We start from the raw sequence: 24873 nt of genomic DNA on the forward strand, positions 1-24873 counted from the left end.
GACACCTAGGCAGTGAGCTTGTGGGGTAGGGTGGATAGTCGCATTGTCAACAGTTATGAAGATATCAGGTTGGTAACTACTCTTGGCTGGTGGGAAAATAATTATTCTGTTTTGGAAGTGTTGAGTTTGAGGTGGAGAGATGACATCCAAGATGAAGGCTATATACAGACAGGCTTATGCAAGTTTCCATGGTGCATCTAGAGATGCTCCAAGCGGTATATCATCGTGTACTCATGGGAGTCTCAGTCCTTGCACATTTGGACAGACAGCTTAACACCAGGGAAGTGCTTTAAAGCATACTTGCCTACCTGACCCTCTCCATGAGGGAGGAAATGCTCTGTTTCTGGACTTTCCTGGTAATGTATGATTGCCATCACCTGTGGTGAAACACCTTTCCTATCAATTAACTAGCTCACCACATGTGATGGCAATCACACATTACCAGGAAAGTCCAGGAACAGAGCATTTTCTCCCTCATGGAGAGGGTCAGGTAGGCAAGTATGCTTTAAAGCTTCATATGCAGGCATGGATCCGACGCACAATCAGGCCCACATTGAGTAGATGTTTAGCTGAATGTCGGCTCAAACTACCTTTCATCGCTGTGCAGGGGCTAGTTATATACGGGCAACCCTTTATCATCTTAGGGTTAATAAAAATCTTCACTTCGATTGATTTCAATAGAATCCTGTGAACGCTGGAGATAACAGTATTGTAGCTCCACCTAGTGGTGGTTCTGCAGAAAATCATTTGTTTGATGAGTGTTTTTATTTATATAGTTGTAGTTGGTGCCTGTAGTTCTTGATTAGTCGATATTGGTCTGTGGTTAATTTTGAGGTTGTTTTTTTAGGTTCTGTCACTGGTATAAAATACATAGTAATGGAAGTCTCTCTGTCCTCTCTCCAGGGTGACTTTCTGCGGCTTATGCTGTAAGAAGTATGTAGAAGCAAATATCTCCAACAAGTCCAGGACCACCGTCAAATACACAATGAAAACCTTAGCCAGCAGCTCCGAGACCATCATCTTCATCTTCCTGGGAATCTCTGCGGTGGACACATCCAAGTGGACGTGGGATTCAGCTCTTGTCCTCTCCACCCTCATCTTTATCCTTGTGTTCAGGGCCATCGGTGAGTCTGTGATTCATGTTGGGGGACTTTTTGTCCATCGTTCAGCCATAGTGATCCACCAGAGAAACGCAGCCGTCACCAGGGTCACAACCGCTTCTGGTTGCTCTCACCTAAACGGAGCTAGAACTCCAAAATGTGCTGTATAGTGTTTTGCAGGGTGTGCGACTGTCACTCACGTGTGTGTGTGACAGGCAGGAGAGAAGTCAGCGCTCCCAGTGACAGCAGTGTGTCTGTGTGACAGACAGGAGAGACATCAGGACTCCCAGTGACAGCAGTGTCTGTGTGACAGACAGGAGAGACATCAGCGCCCCCAGTGACAGCAGTGTGTCTGTGTGACAGACAGGAGAGACATCAGGACTCCCAGTGACAGCAGTGTCTGTGTGACAGACAGGAGAGATATCAGCGCCCCCAGTGACAGCAGCGTGTCTGTGTGACAAACAGGAGAGATGTCAGTGCTCCCAATGACAGCAGTGTGTCTGTGTGACAGACAGGAGAGACATCAGCTCTCAATAACAGCAGCGTGTCTGGGTGACAGGAGAGACATCAGCGCTCTCAGTGACAGTGTCACAACTGAGGGCTGGTGCTGACCAGGGGGAAGCCTCAGTTGTAGGGGCTGAGGTATATGTGTACCTGGGAGGCAGTACAGGGTTCTTGGACATGCAGGGAACCTTTAGAACAAATGCCCGAAGGCGTGACCACGACAAAAAGGTAAAGTTCAAAGGTTTTATTAAACACAGTTCAGAGGAATACTGATGACTTGGTACTGGTAATAGGAAACACAGTTCAGAGAAATACTTGGGATCGATGACGGAACACCGATGGCGACTTGGAATCGATGACGGAACACCGATGGTTACTTTGGGATCGATGGCGGAACACCTATGGTTACTGGGGATCGATGGCGGAACACCGATGGTTACTGGGGATCGATGGCGGAACACCGATGGAGACTTGGGATCGATGGCGGAACACCTATGGTTACTGGGGATTGATGGCGGAACACCGATGGAGACTTGGGATCGATGGCGGAACACCGATGGAGACTTGGGATCGATGGCGGAACACCGATGGTGACTTGGAATCGATGATGGAACACCGATGGTTACTTTGGGATCGATGGCGGAACACCTATGGTTACTGGGGATTGATGGCGGAACACCGATGGAGACTTGGGATCGATGGCGGAACACAGATGGAGACTTGGGATCGATGGCGGAACACCGATGGAGACTTGGGATCGATGGCGGAACACCGATGGTGACTTGGGATCGATGGCGGAACACCGATGGTGACTTGGGATCGATGGCGGAACACCGATGGTGACTTGGGATCGATGGCGGAACACCGATGGTTACTTGGGATCGATGGCGGAACACCGATGGTTACTGGCAGGGCAGACCACCGCTGGAAGCTAGAAGCTGGAAGCCGGTTTCGGGTAACTGCCAGTCACAGGGTGCAATGTTGAGACACTGCAGAGTCAGGCTGTACTGCAGAGAAAGTCCATGGGAGAACTGCACACAGGAATCACTGAAGACAATTGAAGCACTGACATCTTTCCAGCCCAGGAACAAGATATTTATACCAGCTGGGAAACAGGGATTGGCTGGCTGATTAAGCAGAGTCTAGAGTGCAGCTGCTGGGTAATTAGGTAGAAACCAGAGTGCAGCTGATAGGCTGATAAGCAACATGTGATGAAAGCAAACATGGCTGCGCCCATGTTTGCTTTTGGAGGGAAAGATTGTTTGTAACTTGCATGTGAGCTTTAACCATGAAGCTGCCAGAATCACAGTGAAGAGTTTTGAGACAATGAGATGCAGCGTGCTGCATGCAGACAGTGCAGATGGAATCCAGGCTTGGAACACTGGGACAGTCTCAGGAGGCATTTGGAAGGTAAATACTGATAAGGAATTACCTGGATCGTGACAGCACCCCCTCCTTTAGGAGTGGCCCCAGGACACTTCTTATAAATTCTTTACCTGAACAAACGGAAGGATCTAGATTGAATCCTGATGAACTTGAACTGGCTGGAACCAGAGGAGACTGTACTGGACCTATGGACGAGACCAGATTGAGTCCAGACAAACTTGAACCGGCTGAGACCGGCGGACACTTTAGACCGACGGATAGGGCAGCATTAGATCCGAAGGTACTGGAGTCGGCTGGAACCGAAGGAGGCTGATCCGGACAGACGGATGGGACCGGATTGGGTCCGGAAAAGCTTGAACCGGCTGGGACCGGAGGAGTCTTTGGATTGACATTCGAATCAGCTGGAACTGAAGGAGTCAGAATCCGGTTAGAACCGGAATGAGTGGTATCTGAGTGTTCAGTTAGACCATCCTGGACATGGTCCATGCTGGATGCCAACAGGGTGGTGCTCTCTGAAGACGGCAAACAGGAGTTCATAACTGCATCTGTAGCACAAAAATTTCCATCTGGGAACTTGGCTCTGGATACTTCCCTTGGGGCTGAAACTTTGGTGACCCCTCCTGGGGTTGACGAATCAGACACCTCTCTCAGGGTTGTTTTCTCCAGCACCCCCCCTGGGGTTGACAGATCAGAAACTCCTTTTTGAGAAGACTCATATGCCCCTACTAGAGCTTGAACATTGGATACCCCTCCTGGGGTTGCAGAAACGAACGCCCCTTCTTGGGCTGTAGACACAGACGTCCCTTCTTGGGCTGTAGACACAGACGCCCCTTCTTGGGCTGTAGACACAGACGCCCCTTCTTGGGCTGTAGACACAGACGCCCTTCCTTGGGCTGAGGAAAGTTCGGACACTAGGATCTGGTACTGTACCAGATATTTACCGACTGTTTGTGTCCCCTGACGTAGCCGGAGGATATCAGAGGAGGCTGAGGTCACACAACCTGGTTCATCAAAGATACACCTGAAGGTTGCCACGAAGTCTGCATATGAAGAGAGCAGGGCATCAGACTTCTCCCATAGAGGTGATGCCCAATCGAGGGCGGAGCCACTGAGGAGGGAGATGATGTAAGCAACCTTTGTGCGGTCAGTTGGGAAACTGCCAGGCTGTAACTCGAAATATATCTCACACTGATTTAGGAAACCCTGACAGGCTTTTGGGGAACCATCAAACTTGGCAGGTGTCTGTAAATGGAGACAAGGAGCAGAAACGGGAATGGTGGGTGGGGATACCACCAAAGGTACTGCAGTCGGCACACTGGACGCCCCTGAACCACGGAGGGTTACGTGTATTCCATCCAGCCGAGAGGAGAGGTCCTGGAGACAGCGAATCACATGGCCCCGTGTAGCCCCCTGACGTTCAAGGCAGGCTGCAAGTTCTTGCATCGCCCTGGTCGCTTGGACCTGGTCTCCGGCCGGATCCATTTGGTTCAGTGCTTACTGTCACAACTGAGGGCTGGTGCTGACCAGGGGGAAGCCTCAGTTGTAGGGGCTGAGGTATATGTGTACCTGGGAGGCAGTACAGGGTTCTTGGACATGCAGGGAACCTTTAGAACAAATGCCCGAAGGCGTGACCACGACAAAAAGGTAAAGTTCAAAGGTTTTGTTAAACACAGTTCAGAGGAATACTGATGACTTGGTACTGGTAATAGGAAACACAGTTCAGAGAAATACTTGGGATCGATGACGGAACACCGATGGTGACTTGGAATCGATGACGGAACACCGATGGTGACTTGGAATCGATGATGGAACACCGATGGTTACTTTGGGATCGATGGCGGAACACCTATGGTTACTGGGGATTGATGGCGGAACACCGATGGAGACTTGGGATCGATGGCGGAACAACGATGGAGACTTGGGATCGATGGCGGAACACCGATGGAGACTTGGGATCGATGGCGGAACACCGATGGTGACTTGGGATCGATGGCGGAACACCGATGGTGACTTGGGATCGATGGTGGAACACCGATGGTGACTTGGGATCGATGGTGGAACACCGATGGTGACTTGGGATCGATGGCGGAACACCGATGGTTACTGGCAGGGCAGACCACCGCTGGAAGCTAGAAGCTGGAAGCCGGTTTCGGGTAACTGCCAGTCACAGGGTGCAATGTTGAGACACTGCAGAGTCAGGCTGTACTGCAGAGAAAGTCCATGGGAGAACTGCACACAGGAATCACTGAAGACAATTGAAGCACTGACATCTTTCCAGCCCAGGAACAAGATATTTATACCAGCTGGGAAACAGGGATTGGCTGGCTGATTAAGCAGAGTCTAGAGTGCAGCTGCTGGGTAATTAGGTAGAAACCAGAGTGCAGCTGATAGGCTGAAAAGCAACATGTGATGAAAGCAAACATGGCTGCGCCCATGTTTGCTTTTGGAGGGAAAGATTGTTTGTAACTTGCATGTGAGCTTTAACCATGAAGCTGCCAGAATCACAGTGAAGAGTTTTGAGACAATGAGATGCAGCATGCTGCATGCAGACAGTGCAGATGGAATCCAGGCTTGGAACACTGGGACAGTCTCAGGAGGCATTTGGAAGGTAAATACTGATAAGGAATTACCTGGATCGTGACAGACAGCAGTGTGTCTGTGTGACAGACAGGAGAGACATCAGCTCCCAATGACAGCAGCGTGTCTGTGTGACAGACAGAAGAGACATCAGCCCTCCCAGTGACAGCAGCGTGTCTGTGTGACAGGCAGGACAGATATCAGCGCTCCCAATGACAGCAGCGTGTCTGGGTGACAGGAGAGACATCAGCGCTCCCAGTGACAGCAGTGTGTCTGTGTGACAGCCAGGAGAGACATCAGCTCCCAATGACAGCAGTGTGACTGTGTGACAGGCAGGACAGATATCAGCGCTCCCAATGACAGCAGTGTGTCTGTGTGACAGGCAGGAGAGACATCAGCCCTCCCAATGATAGCAGCGTGCCTGTGTGACAGGCAGGACAGATATCAGCGCTCCCGGGGGCCTGGCTATGATAGGCATGGAGTAGCATGTAAGGCACTCAGCTCTCCTGCCTGAATCTCCTGGCAAATATCCTGCAGGTCCCCCCTGGGGTCTAAAAGGTGACCCACAACTACCCAACGGTGGGGTGAACCTACCGGAGCACGTCTGGCCTGGACAGCCTCTGAAATTGCGAGTTTGACCCAGCGGGACTGCTCTGGTCTGATGAGTGCCGCGCCACGTGGGACGCCATACCCATGGCGGCGGGCTCTTGTGCGGCGCTGTCTCTGCATCCACTGCAAAGCTGACGTGAGGGACTGTACGGAGGAGAGAAGGCGGACCCGACCTCTTGCTGCTGCCCTGAACCGCTACTCCAGTCCTCCCTGCTCCGGCTCCAGTCCTCTGTGCTCCGGCCGCGGGTGGCCCTGGCTGCGCCGCACTACTTCCGGCCGGCTACGATTGGGGACGGGGCCTGGGCGGTCGGGCTGGGAGCCTGCTGCCTGACGCCATGCTGTCTTCTCCTGCCGTCCCGGATCTCCTGCAAGCACACATAGGAGCACTGAGAGGGGAGACGGCGCCAGCATACCTCCCTGTAGTCTTCAGCTGCAGCCTTTAATCACCACTGCTGAAGCTCCTACATTGGGACTTCCTCCTCCAGCCTGCAGGTACAATTCTAAAGTAGGGGGTGATTCTCTATTAGGTGGCCCCAATGTGCCTCTGAAATTGGGTGGTGAGCCAAACAGCACAGAGCCCCCCCCCCCTCTTTTCTCCTTATTTCTCTCCTGCACTAATTGGAATGCTCAGGAGGTGAGGGAAAACATTTCACCTCTCTGGATCTTTATGTTGTGCAGTATTGCCTGTGCAAGGGCTTCCCTGCTGCAGTTTACCTATCTGGAATTTAATGCTGTGACTTTTTCTCCTATCATTATATATATTCAGCTGGAGGCTATATGCCCACCATTCGTGTCTTCCCTGATTTGTTGATAAAATACTGACTCTTCTATATTGCACGAGATTTTCAACTTATTACTCCGGCAGTGTGGAATTCTGCATATGTAAATATAGGGGGTCATTCTGACCCGATCGCACGCTGCGCTTCTTCACAGCCGTGCGATCGGTGCGGAACTGCGCATGCGCGACGGCAGCATTGCGCAGGCGCGTCATTGCCCAGCGACGTCTGTCGCCAGGCAGCGATGCCGCTACCAAAGAAAGCGGTCGCAGCGGCGACTACAAGAAGATTGACAGGAGAAGGCGGAACCGGGCGGCAACTCACCGTTTTCGGGAAGTGGTGAGTCCAACGCAGGCGTGTCCATGCGTTTGGAGGGCGGATGTCTGACGTCAATTCCGGGACCTGCATCGCTGGATCGATCGCACAGGGTAAGTAACTCTTACCCTGGTCTTCTTTTACAGGAAACTTTTTTAGCATAGCAGGGCTGCACAAGCGTTCGCCGCCCTGCTATGCAGAAATACACTCCCCCATAGGCGGCGTCTAGTTGATCTCACGAGCAGCAAAAAGTTGCTACGTGCGATCAAATCGGAATGACCCCCATAGTGTGCCTAGAAGTCTCTCTGTTTGCTCTGCTATACATTTATAAGTCAGTACTGAAGCTCCCTCTAGGCGTGAATATATAGAATACTAATAAATATGGGGAAAACCCAGCAGACTGCGGCCGCGGCCAAGCTGGAAAAATTCGCTAGAAACCCTCCTGCACAAAACAAGAGAGCGGAGGAGTCTCGAGGTGGTTCCTCTCCCCCTTCTACAGCTGCGAGTACTAGCTCCGGTCCTGCTGATGCTTCAGAGGATGCAATCCAAAGAGTCCTGGATGCAGTTCATGCCAGTGAAAGCAGACTAGCCGAGAAGATAACTCAAGTGCAAACGGAGCTATCTAAAATTCATCAGGATCTGCAACGAGTTAGAGGGAGAGTGGGGGAGGCGGAGACCCGCATTTCTACCGTTGAGGATACTGTGGCTCCGCTTGGCCGATGCACAACTGCTCTTGAATCCCAGATGATGGAGGTGCAGAAAAAGTTAACTGATATGGAGGGTCGTCTGAGGAGAAATAACGTCCGTTTTGTGGGCCTGCCTGAGAAGGAAGAGGGTGATGCACCTGAACAATTTCTGGAGAAGTGGCTTAAAGATTTTTTTCGGGACAGATGCTTTTACATTACATTTTGCAGTGGAACGTGCACGTAGAGTCCCTATGCGGCCGCTACCACCAGGGGCTCCTCCCCATACATGTATAGCGAAATTCCTTCATTACAAAGATCGGGATATGGTTCTTACACTGGCACGTACCAAAGGCCCACTTAAGTGGAATGGTACCCGAATATCGTTTTTTCCTGATTTTGCGGTTGATATTCAGAAGGAGAGAGCCCAATTCCTTCCAATTAAGAGACGTCTCCAAGACCTCCGTATCCCTTATGCTATGTTTTTTCCTTCAAAATGAGAGTGGTTGCAGATTGAGAGACAAAATTCTTTTTGACCCCACGTGAAGCGGCGGCGCGGCTTGAACGGCATTTCCCGGCAAGGCGCGCTCTGGCAAATGACTGATTACTACTACTGTCCGCTGTCCGGGCTGATATAAATATGTAGATAAGTATAGATGTGGAGAAATTGTTGCATTGATGTTATGTAACTTTCCTTCTTTTTCAGGGATAATATTGATTCCACAGTTAATGTGGTAAATGCTACACTTAATATTGGGCCCCTGAATACTTAAGTGTTGAGAGGTTGCTGATCCCAGGGGGGCGGGGCATGGCAGTGGGGAAATGACAGGCCTCTGGTCACTGTATTTTTTTGTCCTCTTTGCAAGTTTTCTAGTTCGTGGGAGGTTATTTTGAATTAGATATGCCACAGTTCGGGCAGGTATACAGGGTGGGAGGTTATATGAGGGGGGGTAGAGGGTTCTGTTCGATGTTTTTTAAGCATTGCTGTTGTGACATGTTTGGTCTAGCCTTTTTTGATTGGTTAATTTTTTTATTTATTTGGACTCAAAACGACATTATGGAAGGATTTGACACCTCATACTATTATATATTATGGCATCGCTTAATTTTAAAATTTTGTCCTGGAACGTACGGGGCTAAAATGACAAAATTAAAAGGGCCCTGGTGATCAGGCAAATCAAGCAATATTCAGCAGATATTATTTGCCTTATGTAGACGCACCTGGAGGGAGCCAAAGTTTTGTCTCTCAGGAAGCCATGGGTGGGGTGGTCATACCACTCCACAAATACCTCTCATTCCAGAGGCGTCTCAATTTTGGTGCGCAGGTCTGTCCCGTTTGTTCTTGATCAGATTCAGGTGGATCAGTGGGGCAGATATATTTTTCTCAAATGTCAGATAAATTCTATGTCTATATTGTTACTAGCCGTATATATATTCCGTCCACCATATTCTCCAGAGATTCTGCGCAAAGCTGCTGATTTTATGGCGCTCTATCCCAATATTCCCACTATCTGCGCTGGAGATTTCAGTAATGTTATGGACCCAACTGTGGATAGATTTAGCACCAATGTTACTGTGTCCCGTCCACGTCCGGGTAGTTTTGCACTGTTAGTGGAGGGTATGGGTTTGGTAGATGTCTGGAGGGCGAGGCATCCAGCTGCACGCCAATTCTTATGCTTTTCACCCACTTACTCAGCCTTTTCTAGAATTGATTTGGCCCTGGTCTCACAATGCTTGCTCCCTAAAATTGTTAATGTCCAGTATACCACTAGAGGTATCTCGGACCACTCACCGATACTGTTGGATTTGGATACCGGGGGCATCAGGGGGCAAAATGTAACTCATTTTGGCTTTCACAGATGGGCACTGGAGCAGAGCTTGAACTTGCATGGCGGGAGTTCCTGGAGCTGAACGGTGGTACTGCTGGTCCGACAATCCTATGGGACGCATTTATACGTGGTTCTTTAATTAGAGAGGTTGCCACTTTGAAGGCTGGTTATAAACGCCAAGAACTGGAGCTTGAGGCTTCATGCAGGTCCCTAGAATTAAAATATTTACATGATGGACGGGTGTCATCTAAAGAAGCCTGGTTACTTGCACAGTCTAACTGGAGAGATTGTCTGATAAAGCCAAATACCGTTTACTGTATGCCCAACATACATACTATGCTACAGGCGACAGACTTGGTACTTATCTGGCGCATTTAGCGGCGACAGATAAAACTTCTAACACTGTACTTGCCCTACGCGGGGATGATAATGTAACATATGTGAAAACCCCTGAAATAGAGGCCCGATTCCTAGATTCCCCTTTGTCATTGACGGAGATTGATACGGCTATTGAAACGTTTCCTGGAGGCAAGGCACCGGGGCTAGACGGAATACCTATTGAGCTCTGTAAGAAGCATATAGACTTTTATGGGCCCAAACTGCTTACTCTGTTCAGTGACTTATTGGAATTTGGTTCACTGTCTGCTTCTGTGACAGAGGTTTTGATAATAGTGCTTTTAAAACCAGATAAAGACCCAGAGAAAGCGGCCTCTTATAGACTAGAGATGAGCGGGTTCGGTTTTACTCGGATTTACTCGGGTCTCAAAACGGCATCTTATTGGCTCACGGATGTCGCGTGTTTTGGATAGCCAATAAGAAAAATCTGTGAGACCCGAGTAAATACGAGTAAAACTGAACCCGCACATCTCTAGTATAGACCTATCTCGCTACTATCTAGCAACGTCAAGATCTTGGCAAAGGTCCTGGAACTTAGGTTAAATTCTGTTATAACTCAAATTATTCATATAGATCAGACTGGTTTCGTGCCGGGGCGGTCCACTCTAACTAATTTAAGGCGTTTATTTACGCATCTACAGGGCCCTCGCGAGAACGCAGACACTTCTGTTATAGTATCTCTTGATGCTGCTAAAGCTTTTGATTCAGTGGAGTGGGCGTTCTCGTGGGGGTCTATGGCCCGCTTCGGCATATGACCACGCTTTATACAGTGGGTCAAATGACTGTATTCAACCCCCTCAGCCAGGGTCTTGGTAAATGGTTACATTTCCTCTGCCTTCCCCCTGGCGAGGGGTACAAGGCAGGGCTGCCCGTTATCCCCTATCCTTTTTGCCTTGGCAGTGGAGCCATTAGCATGTCTAGTGCGTTCTGACTCACGGGTGGGGGGTTCCAGGTGGGCCACGTCACGGATAAAATTGCTCTATACACGGATGATATCCTATTGTTTATATCAGACTATTGTAATACCATGCCATACATGTTGCGTATTATTGACACCTGTGGCGGGTACTCTGGTTTGTCCATCAATTGGGATAAGTCTTGTATCCTGCCCTTTTGTGGTGCTTGTCCTAGTGCCCCTCTCATGGCCCTCCCTCTTCGCTGGGTAGACTCATTTAAGTATATGGGTGTCTGGGTCCAGAGCCGGGCCTAACCAATATGATGCCCTAGGCAAGATTTTGGCTGGTGCCCCCTAGCACCGCCGCTAGTTCTGCAGGAGATGATGGCATGAGTCAGCTGGTAGCTCTGCTAATGTCGGGTGCCTTTTGTCTATAAAAATGCATCTTATTTGCATTACTATGTGGCTAGGATGCACATGCAGCTTCTGCTGATTAAAATGATATGCAGCATGCCTATATTCTGTGTGTGACTGCTGCTGTATCTGCATATGAAATGCTACATTACAGTGGTTTCCAGGACTACACTGCAACGTAGCATTTTGTATGCACATACAGCCGCAGTCACACACAGAATATAGGCATGCCGCATATCATTTTAATCAGCAGAAGCTGCTGGTGCCCCTAAGCATACAAAATGCCCTAGGCAATTGCCTAGTTTGCCTATGCCTAAGGCCGGCTCTGTCTGGGTCACAAACACTCCCTCTCAATATTTCTCCCTAAATATAAAACCTCATATGGATTATTTGCATTCCCGTATTGCGGTGTGGGGGACTTTACCTCTTACTGTAATGGATAGAATTAATCTAGTGAAAATGGTCGCCCTGCCTAAATTGCTATATGCGCTGCAACACTCCCCTGTCTATCGCCCATTAAAACCTTTAGGAAAATTAGGAAAATTGATGGCCCTCTTTCATCTATTGTATGGTCTAGTCGTCGGGTCAGAATAAAATTGGACACCCTCACACGCCCGCGTGACTCTGGGGGCCTAGCCCTCCCTAAATTCAGTCTGTATTACCTAGCGGCACAATCAGTAAATGGTTACATGATCCTGATAGGGTTGAATTGATTTCCCAAATTCTTTATGAAACAGACTAAAACTGTTCCCCAATACAACTACTGCTGAGGGACAATGTGTCACTTCACCAACTTCCAGTTATCAAACAGGCAATTCTAGTTTGAAAACAGACGCATAGATTGTTACAGGGAGAGGGTTGGGACCCGGAAACCCCCCTAGCATACCCATAGCGTACCCTTAATGAGCTTGCTTCATTACAGGTTAGGGAGGTCTGGCACCGTCATGGGGTACAGTCTCTTGGACAATTATATCACATGGGTATATTTAAGACTTTCCAACAATTCCAGGAGGATTATAATATTCCTACCTTTTATTTTTATCGATATTTACAACTTCGCCACGCTTGTCAGACTCAAGTTGCGGCTGCCCCCGATGCTTCGGGACACACCCGTTCGTGAACTATTTTCTAATACCCAAAATTGTACTATTTCAATATTCTATTCGGCTCTGCTCCATGCCTACCATAAAGTGGCCCTGTGTGACAGACAGGAGAGATATCAGCGCTCCCAATGACAGCAGCATGTCTGTGTGACAGACAGGAGAGATATCAGCTCCCAGTGACAGCAGCATGTCTGTGTGACAGACAGGAGAGATATCAGCGCTCCCAGTGACAGCAGCGTGTCTGTGTGACAGACAGGAGAGATATCAGCGCTCCCAGTGACAGCAGCGTGTCTGTGTGACAGACAGGAGAGATATCCGCTCCCAGTGACAGCGGCGTGTCTGTGTGACAGACAGGAGAGACATCAGCGCTCCCAGTGACAGCAGCGTGTCTGTGTGACAGACAGGAGAGATATCAGCGCTCCCAATGACAGCAGCGTGTCTGTGTGACAGACAGGAGAGACATCGGCGCTCCCAATGACAGCAGCGTGTCTGTGTGACAGGCAGGAGAGATATCCGCTCCCAATGACCGCAGCATGTCTGTGTGACAGACAGGAGAGATATCAGCGCTCCCAGTGACAGCAGCGTGTCTGTGTGACAGACAGGAGAGATATCAGCGCTCCCAGTGACAGCGGCGTGTCTGTGTGACAGACAGGAGAGACATCAGCGCTCCCAGTGACAGCAGCGTGTCTGTGTGACAGACAGGAGAGATATCAGCGCTCCCAGTGACAGCAGTGTGTCTGTGTGACAGACAGGAGAGATATCAGCGCTCCCAATGACTGCAGCGTGTCTGTGTGACAGACAGGAGAGATATCAGCGCTCCCAGTGACAACAGCTTGTCTGTGTGACAGGCAGGAGAGACATCAGCTCCCAGTGACAGCAGCGTGTCTGTGTGACAGACAGGAGAGACATCAGCTCCCAGTGACAGCAGCGTGTCTGTGTGACAGACAGGAGAGATAGCGCTCCCAGTGACAGCAGCGTGTCTGTGTGACAGACAGGAGAGATATCAGCTCCCAGTGACAGCAGCGTGTCTGTGTGACAGACAGGAGAGATATCAGCGCTCCCAGTGACAGCAGTGTGTCTGTGTGACAGACAGGAGAGATATCAGCTCCCAGTGACAGCAGCGTGTCTGTGTGACAGACAGGAGAGATATCAGCGCTCCCAGTGACAGCAGCGTGTCTGTGTGACAGACAGGAGAGATATCAGCGCTCCCAGTGACAGCAGTGTGTCTGTGTGACAGACAGGAGAGATATCAGCTCCCAGTGACAGCAGCGTGTCTGTGTGACAGGCAGGAGAGATATCAGCGCTCCCAGTGACAGCAGCGTGTCTGTGTGACAGACAGGAGAGATATCAGCGCTCCCAGTGACAGCAGCGTGTCTGTGTGACAGACAGGAGAGATATCAGCGCTCCCAGTGACAGCAGCGTGTCTGTGTGACAGACAGGAGAGACATCAGCTCCCAGTGACAGCAGTGTGTCTGTGTGACAGACAGGAGAGATATCAGCGCTCCCAGTGACAGTAGTGTGTCTGTGTGACAGACAGGAGAGATATCAGCGCTCTCAATGACAGCAGCGTGTCTGTGTGACAGACAGGAGAGATATCAGCCCTCCCAGTGACAGCAGTGTGTCTGTGTGACAGACAGGAGAGATATCAGCGCTCCCAGTGACAGCAGCGTGTCTGTGTGACAGACAGGAGAGATATCCGCTCCCAGTGACAGCAGTGTGTCTGTGTGACAGACAGGAGAGATATCAGCACTCCCAGTGACAGCAGCATGTCTGTGTGACAGACAGGAGAGACATCAGCGCTCCCAATGACAGCAGCGTGTCTGTGCGACAGTAGAGATATAATAAAACGCTCTGCAATTTCTGCTTGTTGAAGGGGGGCGGCTCCGGTCAGAATGCAGGGTGGGCTTCCCTAGTGATGAGCATCCCCAGCATGCGCTCCAAAGGATCGCAAATTCTGCTAATTAGCTATCCTTACTGAATCAGGCCCTTGATCACATTTCATCACAGTTGGAAACTGGGGGCATTGATAGTTTGTGTCTGGGAGTCAGACTTCCCGAGACAAAGCTGTAAAACCATACGTGCCTACCTGACCCTCTCCATGAGGGAGAAAATGCTCTGTTCCTGGACTTTCCTGGTAATATATGATTGCCATCACCTGTGGTGAAACACCTTTCTTATCAATTACCTAGCTCACCACAGGTGATGGCAATCATACATTACCAGGAAAGTCCAGGAACAGAGCAATTTCTCCCTCATGGAGAGGGTCAGGGTTCAGTCGTAGTTGGCTGCGACTGAACCCGGATAAAACAGAGGCCCTCATGATAGGACCGCAATATCAAAGGACAAGACTGCAGCATAGCCAACCAACTGGACTTACACTCGGGGATTCAGAATTACAAACCACTGATCGTGTGCGGAATCTTGGTGTTGTCCTGGATGGTGGCTTGACACTTAAACATCAGATATCAGCCACAATCAAATCCTCATTCTTTCACCTGAGGAACATAGCCAGAATCAAGCACTTAATTCCCTCAGAAGATCTGCCAAAAGTCATCCATGCATTTGTATCATCTCGATTAGACTACTGTAATGCCCTCTATCTTATTCTCCCAGCAAAAGAATTGCAGCGCTTACAGCTGGTGCAAAACACAGCTGCCAGGCTGTTAACCAACCAGCCCCGTTCTAGCCACATAACACCCATACTCTACTCCCTTCACTGGCTGCCTGTAAGAAGGCGAATCATCTTCAAGATTGGCTTACTGAGTTTCAAAGCATTACATGACCAAGGCCCAAGGTACCTGAAGCAGCTTCTGACTCCATACTGCCCCACTCGATTACTGCGATCTGTAGATGAAGGACTATTAGCAGTACCTAGAATCTCCCATAATTCATCTGGGGGTGGAGCTTTTAGTCATGTAGCTCCGACTCTATGGAACTCAGTTCCCCGCACAGTGCGAGAGGCCCCAACTATAGAATCCTTCAGAAGTAGACTCAAGACTTTCCTGCTTACTCAAGCATTTCCATAGGGGGTAATTCCAAGTTGATCGCAGCAGGAAATTTTTTAGCAGTTGGTCAAAACCATGTGCACTGCAGGGGGGGCAGATATAACATTTGCAGAGAGAGTTAGATTTGGGTGGGTTATTTTGTTTCTGTGCAGGGTAAATACTGGCTGCTTTATTTTTACACTGCAATTTAGATTGCAGATTGAACTCACCACACCCAAATCTAACTGTCTCTGCACATGTTATATCTGCCTCCCCTGCACTGCACATGGTTTTGCCCAACTGCTAAAAGATTTCCTGCTGCGATCAACTTGGAATTACCCCCAATGTCCGTTTAGTATCTACATGCTTCTGTATTTTATAAAAAGCTTTTCTGTACTTTATTACTTTCTGTACTATATTATGCTATGGATCTGTTAAGCGTCGTAAGTCCTATTGGAGAAAGAGCGCTATATAAATAAAATTATTATTATTATTAAAAACTGGCATGTCTCTGGGAAATCACTGCCTTAAGATGTTCATATCTAGAAAATGAAATCAGTATAAAGGTGAGTAGTGGGGAGAGGTCTCTGTAGTTTTACGGCGTTTGTGACGTACTGTATAGAAAAGCATAAAGAAATCTTGTGGTACATGAATAAAACCGATGACAGGTGTTAAATAGACTTGTTTTATGTTCTAGGTGTCGTGCTGCAGACTTGTGTTTTAAATCATTTTAGACTCCTCCCACTGGACCGGATAGACCAGGTTGTGATGTCTTACGGTGGCCTGCGTGGGGCAGTTGCTTTTGCACTGGTGATCCTGCTGGACGGAAAGAAAGTCAAGGCGAAAGATTACTTTGTGGCCACCACAATAGTGGTGGTGTTCTTCACTGTAATGTTCCAGGTTAGTCATTACACCTTTGATTCTGTATACAGTTTGATATCCCCGCTTTTACCACTATTCCCTCTGACATGTCACCTTTAACCCCTTCCCTGTCAGTATTACAGCCTCTTCTACTTGCCCCCAGGAGTTACCTCTGGCTAATGAGTACTTACTATTATCCCGGGTGATCAGTTTAGCTCTAGACCAGGCCTGGCCAACCTGTGGCTCTCCAGATGTTGTGAAACTACACATCCCAGCATGCCCTGCCACAGTTTTAGCATTCCCTAATAGCAAAACTGTGGAAAGGCATGATGGGACTTGTAGTTTTACAACAGCTGGAGAGCCACAGGTTGGCCAGGCCTGCTCTAGACTGTCTCCAAACCTGGAAATATTGTCAATAAAGGGACTTTCCTTTTGACCTGTCAAGCTTACTGAATTCCCTCCTAGTAATAGTACTTTGCTGGGAGAACTGGCATGTGTGTGTGTGTGCGTGTGTGTGTGGAGGGGGAGGGGGGGTATAACATGTGCAGAGAGAGTTAGAGTTGGGTGGGTTATTTTGTTTCTGTGTAGTGTTAATACTGGCTGCTTTATTTTTACACTGCAATTTAGATTTCAGTTTGAACACGCCCCACCTAAATCGAACTCTCTCTGCACATGTTACATCTACCCCACCTGCAGTGCGGTATCCGGTTGATAGATAGACAGTGTCCAGTTAGACAGTCAATAGATAGACACCATATGTTAGACAGACATTAGGTCGACGGGGTCAAAAATGTCAACATGAAAATGATCGACATAAAAAAGATAGACACTTTTTTTTTACATTTTACATGTTTTTGGACTATTTCATACCTTCTCAATCCATGTCGGCATAGAGTGGGTTATAAACCTTGTGGCGAGGGTATGCCTTTCTACAATTTGGGGTCCCAGATAACAAAACTATCCACACAAACCACAAAAATGCAAAAAAACATGGTGTCTACCTTTTTTTGTGTCGACCATTTTCGTGTTGACCTTTTGACCCTGTCGAAATTTTGTACCTTTTGACCCTGTTGACCTAATGTCTGTCTAACATATGGTGTCTGTCTATTGACTGTCTAACTGGACACTGTCTATCTATCAACCCACAACCCTGCAGTAAACATGGTTTTGCTCAATTGCTATCAAACCTAAAGAAAAACCCTATGAGTGATTTATTAGTGCTAGACCCACAACATGTGACAAATCCAATGCTTCCCATAGGCTTGGAGCCCTACACCTGTATCATACCATGACATATGTGTACAGGTGTTATCTCAACACCCGGAACATCTGGTATGAGCTTTTGAATTAAACTGCTGCATTTTTGGTAATTGCGCGGCCTCACGCGGTATTGTATCACAAGGCTGCTCCCCTTGCTGTCGCCCGTGACAACACGTGATTGCAGAGCAGACTGTGGACATTTAACTTTCATTGTCACAAAGACACTGAGAGGGAAATCTGGAATAAGATTACTGTAGACTTGTTTTATTATCCTGATGGGAGCAGTTCGAGATCCCGCCGGACGGGATCCCGGCGGTCGGAATCCCGACACCGGAATCCCGACCGGCACAATCCCGACAGGGGGGCGAGCGCAACGCAGCCCCTTGCGGCCTCACTGCACTCGCCACGCATGGCACACTAATTTATGTTGGGATTGTGCCGGTCGGGATTCCGGTGTCAGTATTCTGACCGCTGGGATTCCGTCCGGCGGGATCTTGACCGTATCCCATCCTGACGTTGCTATAGATTCCCACGCACCGACAAAACCTACTGACCTGCCGTGCGCATGCCAAACACTCATTGTGAATAATGTGTCATCTCTAATGTGTGTTATTGTGCGCTCTTTTATACCTATGTCCAATTTTTTTTTTTTCATCATAGTTTGGTGTGTTGTACAAATTGAATTTCGTTGTCAACTTTTGTTTGATAATGACAATAAATGTATTGTATCGTGAGACCTCTGAGCAAAATTCTATATGGAAGACTACTCCAAGACTCATTTATTGTGTGCCGCGGGACAGGAATAGAATATATTCATATCATATAAGCAGAGGGACTATTTGTTTAGTAATATGCTAATACAGTGGTTACCGGGCCCCACTGTTCATTTCATGGTGGGAGGGTGCAGTGATGGGGGGAGGCCTTGCTCTCATCTTGTTGAGATGTGCTTATGCAGTAAGGACTCACTCAGGGTTTCAGAAGAGCAGATTTGGGGCCCGCATAGTGGACTGCCCCAGTTCCCCTGTCCAACCCCTCTGGCGTTTGTTCCGCTGCTGCACAAATGCATTATTCTATTAATAGTAAGGCGACAGGTTCTGAGAATTGCGGGGAAAATGGAACACGTTGCAGACTGCGCTTCTGTGTTAAAGCATCAATGCAGGGAAAGATTGTGCAGTCACTATATTTCATGCTGGGAAATGGGCAGCATGCGAGAAGTTGAACTGCTCTTCTTGGTGTCCGTAGGGTCCCCCCGAAATTCATGTGTCTCTCAGACATACTGGGAGAGTACAGTAGGAGTACAGTAGGTAGGTATACTTTACTGTCACCAGAGTGTGTAACATTTCATAACATGACAAGGACCATTTACAATAAAGATTCTAAGAGAGTAGACTGTCACTACAATGAGAGGCTACGCAATAACAACTTATGATATAGCGCCATCTGCTGTCCCTCCAGAACAGTTGTTGCAGCAGAAGGAAGGTTCCAGTATTGGAGATATTATTTTTCTTTCTCCATATGTGATATTCTTATTACCTTTAGCTTTGTAACTGCTCCTTGTAAAACAGAAGCAGTTCTGCCAAGAGGTCAGGAGACTAATAGTCTGCAGCTCATTGGTACAGAAAGTAGAGGTGATGCTCTGCAGGAGAGGAAGAATTCCGTTTTGGTTGGTTAAACCTCTCCGTCCTGCTGAGAGTACGCACTGAATAAGTCTATGTGAAGCTTGTCATTTGTAGTGCTTATGTTTCAAAAAGTCAGATGAAAAATCCTTAATTAGTGTCGATCAGAAGATTACTGTATTGTAGCTAATTATGCTGAGTGTTTTATTGACTGATTTTGCAGAAGGTGCAGTCTTAGAATGTGGCGTAGTCAGGTTTTAAATGGTCATTTCAACTAAAAATTAAATGTAGGTCTAAAAAATAAATTGAATCTTACATTTACAAGACCTGACTATGGGGGTAATTCCAAGTTGATCGTAGCAGGAATTTTGTTAGCAGTTGGGCAAAACCATGTGCACGGCAGGGGAGGCAGATGTAACATGTGCAGAGAGAGTTAGATTTGGGTGTGGTGAGTTCAATCTGCAATCTAATTTGCAGTGTAAAAATAAAGCAGCCAGTTTTTACCCTGCACAGAAACAAAATAACCCACCCAAATCTCTCTCTCTCTCTGCACATGTTATATCTGCCGCCCCTGTAGTGCACATGGTTTTGCCCAACCGCTAAAAAATTTCCTGCTGCGATCAACTTGGAATTACCCCCAATGTTGTATATAACTGTGTATCTACAGTATATGGCAAAGGTTCTCAAACACAATCCTCAAGGCACCCTAGCAGAACAGGTTTTAAGTTTATCCATGCTTGGCCACAGGTGACTTAGGGCGCGATTCAGCTTGGTACGCAACGGTGCTGAAATTGCTATGAAGCAATTTCAGCGCATGTTTGTACGCCCAGTACGCACATGCGTGAGGTTTTAAACTGCGTTTTCTTCAGAACGCGGTCTAAGTCCTGCTGAGGGCAGTGATGGGGCATCAACGCAACATTTTGTGGGCGTCAATGCACTATTTGGGGGGCGCCACCCGGAAAACCTTTTCGTAGGGCGGGTCGTGGTGGCGGTGTGACATCACACGACCCAAAAGATGGCGGCCCTCCGTCTGCCTACGCAGCTAGACTGTGAAGGTAGGGGACAACGCTCATCATCTGAGCGCATCGCTGTTTAGCGATCCGTTCGCATTTTAGCAGGCTGGCCGTCCCCCTACATGTTAGTGTAAAATCGCACAACTACAACCTATGCTGAATTAGGCCCTTAAGTAGCACCACAGTTAGTTTGACTTAACCATCTCTGCTGAGCCATGGATATACCTAAAACCTGGATCGTTGGGTGCCTTGAGGACCACCTTTGAGAACCTCTGATATATGGTATATGCAATAGTCAATGGAGATCGTTCTATTGCTTTGGTTCTCAAACGCGGTCCTCAAGGCACCCCAACAATCCAGGGTTTAGGTATATCCATGGCTCAGCACAGATGGATAAATCAGATTGACTGAGGTGCTAATTAAGTCACCTGTGGCCAAGCACAGATATTCTTAAAACCTAGCCCGTTGAGGTGCCTTGAGGACTGCGTTTGTGAACCTCTGTCCTATTGTCATACTACACTAATGGGCCCTACACACAACGCGATGTGCCGCCAAGGGGCCCGACGGCCGACACGGCATCGCGCAGGGGGTGGAGGATGGTGACGGGGAGAGTGAAGAAACTTCGTCACACGGCTCCATAACACTGCATGCTAATATGGACGAGATTGTCCACGTTGGCTTGTAGGTTTAAATGAGCCGGCACCAATGAGGAACGAGCGCAGGGCCGCGCATAGTTAATCGTTGGTGCATACTCACTGAAAGATCGGAACGATATCTCATTCATTAATGAACAAGATTTTTCATATCTTTCAGTGGCATCGGCCATATAAGTGTACTCCGCAATAGGTGTGATGGATAACCCGCGCTTTGGAAGTATTGTGGAGCTGCTCCTTTAAGAAATAGTAACAATAAAACAGAATGACAGGAGCGCTTAAATGTATAAAATGAATTAATAAAAATAATAAAAGATTTTTTGCAAACACCTGTGATAAGAAAAAATGGTTAATGAGCAATGTTTACAGCACTTTCGTGCTAATGTGAGAAGTCCTGTGCGGGAGTCCTTTTTATAAATGCCGGCACTTTGGTCCGTACTGCGGCTGCAGTTCAGCCAGGATTAAGGACCAGCAAGTCCGAAACGCGTTGGAAAAGAATCAGTGAGTGAAGCCCTGACGTCATCCCGCCTGCGCCAAACGGGTGTGAAGACGGGAGCGCGTGTACCAGCATCGGGACCAGCCGGCAGGACGCGATCCGCAAGAAAGAAGCACAGTCTGGACGTGACTGAAAGGTAGGCAGCACTAGGGATAGTTAGTTAGACTTTCCCACTGCAGCCGCAGTACGGACCAAAGTGCCGGCATTTATAAAAAGGACTCCCGCACAGGACTTCTCACATTAGCACGAAAGTGCTGTAAACATTGCTCATTAACCATTTTTTCTTTTCACAGGTGTTTGCAAAAAATCTTTTATTATTTTTATTAATTCATTTTATACATTTAAGCGCTCCTGTCATTCTGTTTTATATAAGTGTACTCCGTCATCACTACTGCAGGGGTAGGTAACGTGTGGCCCTCCAGCTGCTGTGGAACTACACATTTCAGCATACCCTGCCACGGTTTTCTATTTTGGCATGCTGAATCTGTGGCAGGGTATGCTGGTATGTGTAGTTCCACAGCAGCTGGAGCGCCACAGGCTGCCTACCTCTGTAATACTATATGGTAAGATCAGAGTTTGCAGGTATTGATTTAAATTGAAACCATATATCCACAGACTATTCGTGTGTCAGGGCTGTAGGTGTCAGTAATACATGTAAGTAAGTGATGGCTGGGTGTCCCCTTTTTACTTTGCTTGTAACCTGCATCTCTGTGTCATCCTCCTGGGAGAGAAGTGTAACTTTAATGTGACAACTCATAGTCATTGCGCCACACAGAGTCTGTTCTCACTGCAAATAATCTCACATCTATCGTTGTCCATAGCAACAACAAGTTTCTGAAATTCCGTGTGTCAGCTGGTAACACAATATGTTTTATGCTGATAAATCCCGGCATTGCATATTAAACGTTGTTGCTGCCGTCTGTGGTAACTGTCATGGGCTATAGAAATGTCTGGATAGTTTTTTGCAAGGGAATAATATTACACAATCACTCAAGATACATTTCATGTCTTGTTAATTATGTGCTGATATCTCCACACAGACTATAGGGAGCAGAAGCTCTTCTGATCCTTCTTATAGCACTGTAATCGTTATATTTATTGTCCTTTTTATTTCAACTAAGTAAGGACAATCAGGACATTGACTATACCTATTATGTCAGCATCCGGAGTCTTCGCTCTGGTTCTGGTCCCTGCGACCTTCCTGTTAGCTGGCTGGTGTGGCTGCGGCAGATAGGAGCTGTGGCAGTGAGGTCCTCCGGTGCCGCTGCCGGGCATCTGGAGGCCGGGGTCCGGGTCCTAGGGAGCGGAGCATGGCAGCCGGAGGTGTCTGGTTCCAAGTGTCCTGTTGCTGAAGTGCGGCGTCTGAGAGGCTGAGGCTAGTGATAGTGGCTGTGTGCTGCTTCCACATGTGCCCTCTGTGCAGAGAGTCGCCATTTGGAGACCAACCCAAGCCAATGGGTATCCAAGCTCACGTCCAGCCAATCTGGTGCAGTCTTCCCTTATAAAAGGGGGTTGATGCTTAGCTATGGTGCCAGTGCATCAAGTTACTTGCTGCTGTAAGGTGCTCAAGCTCTGCGCTCCCAGGTTAACCCCTGGTATCCTGGTTCTGTTGTGGCCGCCCGGTGGTCAATTCTGTTATTGCAGTCCTTTGCTCTCAGTCCACCTGCCCTTGTGGTTTAACCGCTGGGTCACCTATCTGGTAGAGCGTCTCCGTTTGCTGACTGTAGTCTCAGCGATCCTTCCTTCAGCATCATTTACAAATCACAAGTCATCACCTCATTCAGTGTTGTTCAGCATAGTTTACAAATCACAAGTCATCACCTCATTCAGTGTTCTCCAGCAGTGTTTACAAATCACAAGTCATCTCTTCATTCAGTGTTCTTCAGCATTGTTTACAAATCGCAAGTCATCTCTTCCTTCAGTGTTCTTCAAAATTGTGTACAAATCACAAGTCACTTCTTCATTCAGTATTCTTCAGCATCGTTTATAAGCCATGAACATTTTGTCCTTCAGAATTCACTCGGACTTATCTCCTAGTCGTTGTGTACGATTGAGGTCTCAGTAAAACTGAATTAATCTTTCTTCAGTGTATCATTCTCAGTCATTGTCCTCATTGCCTACCCCTCTTCATCTTTGGGCCTAAGTCTTCAATCTATGAGTAAGAACTACATTTAGCCACCTCGTTTCCTTCCTTTGCCGAAAGCTGCTCCCTCAGTCAATTATCAGTCGTCACATCCTCAACTGCAGCAGAGCGTGACATATTGGGGTTTACATAACATCAGATATAAGGGTATACAATTTTTTGGGTAGTCCCCTGCACCCACAAAAGAAGCAGGAGGATGTGGCAAAAACCACCCTCATTGCAATGGCCATATGGAGGAGGCGGGGCTTAGTAGCACAATTCACGTCATTGGTGGAGGCAGGGCTTAATGGCGTGTCAGCCCGCCTCCCAAATTGGCTAGCAGTGTTTCCTCTCCGGGCTTCTACCAGAGAGGAGACATAAAAGTAGGTACTGTAACTATGATATGGGACAATGTTTAGAGATGCCAATTCAACAGACCAAAAATAACATCCCAGCAACTTGTCTACTGACATCAGTATTGGCTGCCTAAGCCTTCATAAGTGCGCTCACTGCCCATTTACAAGTATAGTATGCCATGCTTTATGGAGGTTGTCCCTGGATTTCTTAGACCATTCTTTCATCTTTTTCCCTACCTCTGCATGAATATTGGACTGGATTCTATTGCTTACCACCTGCCTGACCTAAGCTTAGTCTCTGACCCTTATCTGCCACCTGCCCTGACCTCAGGCTAGTCTCTGACCTTTATTATTTGCTACTTACTCTGGACTCTTTCTAGTTCTGACCCTTCTTATCTGGAACCTACTCTGACCTTAACCTAGTCTCTGACCCTTATCTGCCACTCGCTGTGACTTAAACATAGTCTCTGACTCCTCTTGTCTGCCACCTGCCTTGACCTCTGCCAGGTTGGATCATCCTGACCCTTATCTGTGGGGGCACCTGCATTACTTATTTGTCTGCAGAGCCTTAGGGTCCATGATTGCTTACATCTCCGATGGTGAGTGTGATGAGCAGGACTCGTTTTGCATATGCTTCGTTGTACGCAATTGTCAAGATGCAGCAGGGATGTGAACTGTGCCCATTTCTGAATCAGGCCCATAGGGCATGCTTTAACATTTAGTTTATGGCACTGCGTCTTCCATATTCCTGCACAGGCTCTTTCCTAAAATAATCTTTTATCACTGTGGGTTAGACAGTAACACCTTGCCTGGAGATTAATAATACTTTGTTACAAGACACCTTATATGGCTCTAGTGTTGGGTGGCTTGCATTTACTGCCTTTCCCTACAGGTAGTCTACGCATAATCACAGAACTGTACTAAC

General features: G+C 47.9%; 1 protein-coding gene across 2 annotated transcripts in view; it reads left to right on the top strand.

Annotated features, from left to right (window-relative positions):
- Positions 1–24873, top strand: part of SLC9A5 (solute carrier family 9 member A5) — a 362632-nt gene that overhangs the window by 194596 nt on the left and 143163 nt on the right. For both annotated transcript variants that reach the window (XM_063945599.1, XM_063945598.1), the window contains exons 6-7: positions 904–1124; positions 16269–16471. In XM_063945599.1, the coding sequence (XP_063801669.1) occupies positions 904–1124; positions 16269–16471 (424 nt within the window). The remainder of the gene's footprint in view (positions 1–903; positions 1125–16268; positions 16472–24873) is intronic.

This window comes from Pseudophryne corroboree, chromosome 11 (assembly GCF_028390025.1).
Source record: "Pseudophryne corroboree isolate aPseCor3 chromosome 11, aPseCor3.hap2, whole genome shotgun sequence".
NCBI classification, from domain to species: Eukaryota; Metazoa; Chordata; class Amphibia; order Anura; family Myobatrachidae; genus Pseudophryne; species Pseudophryne corroboree.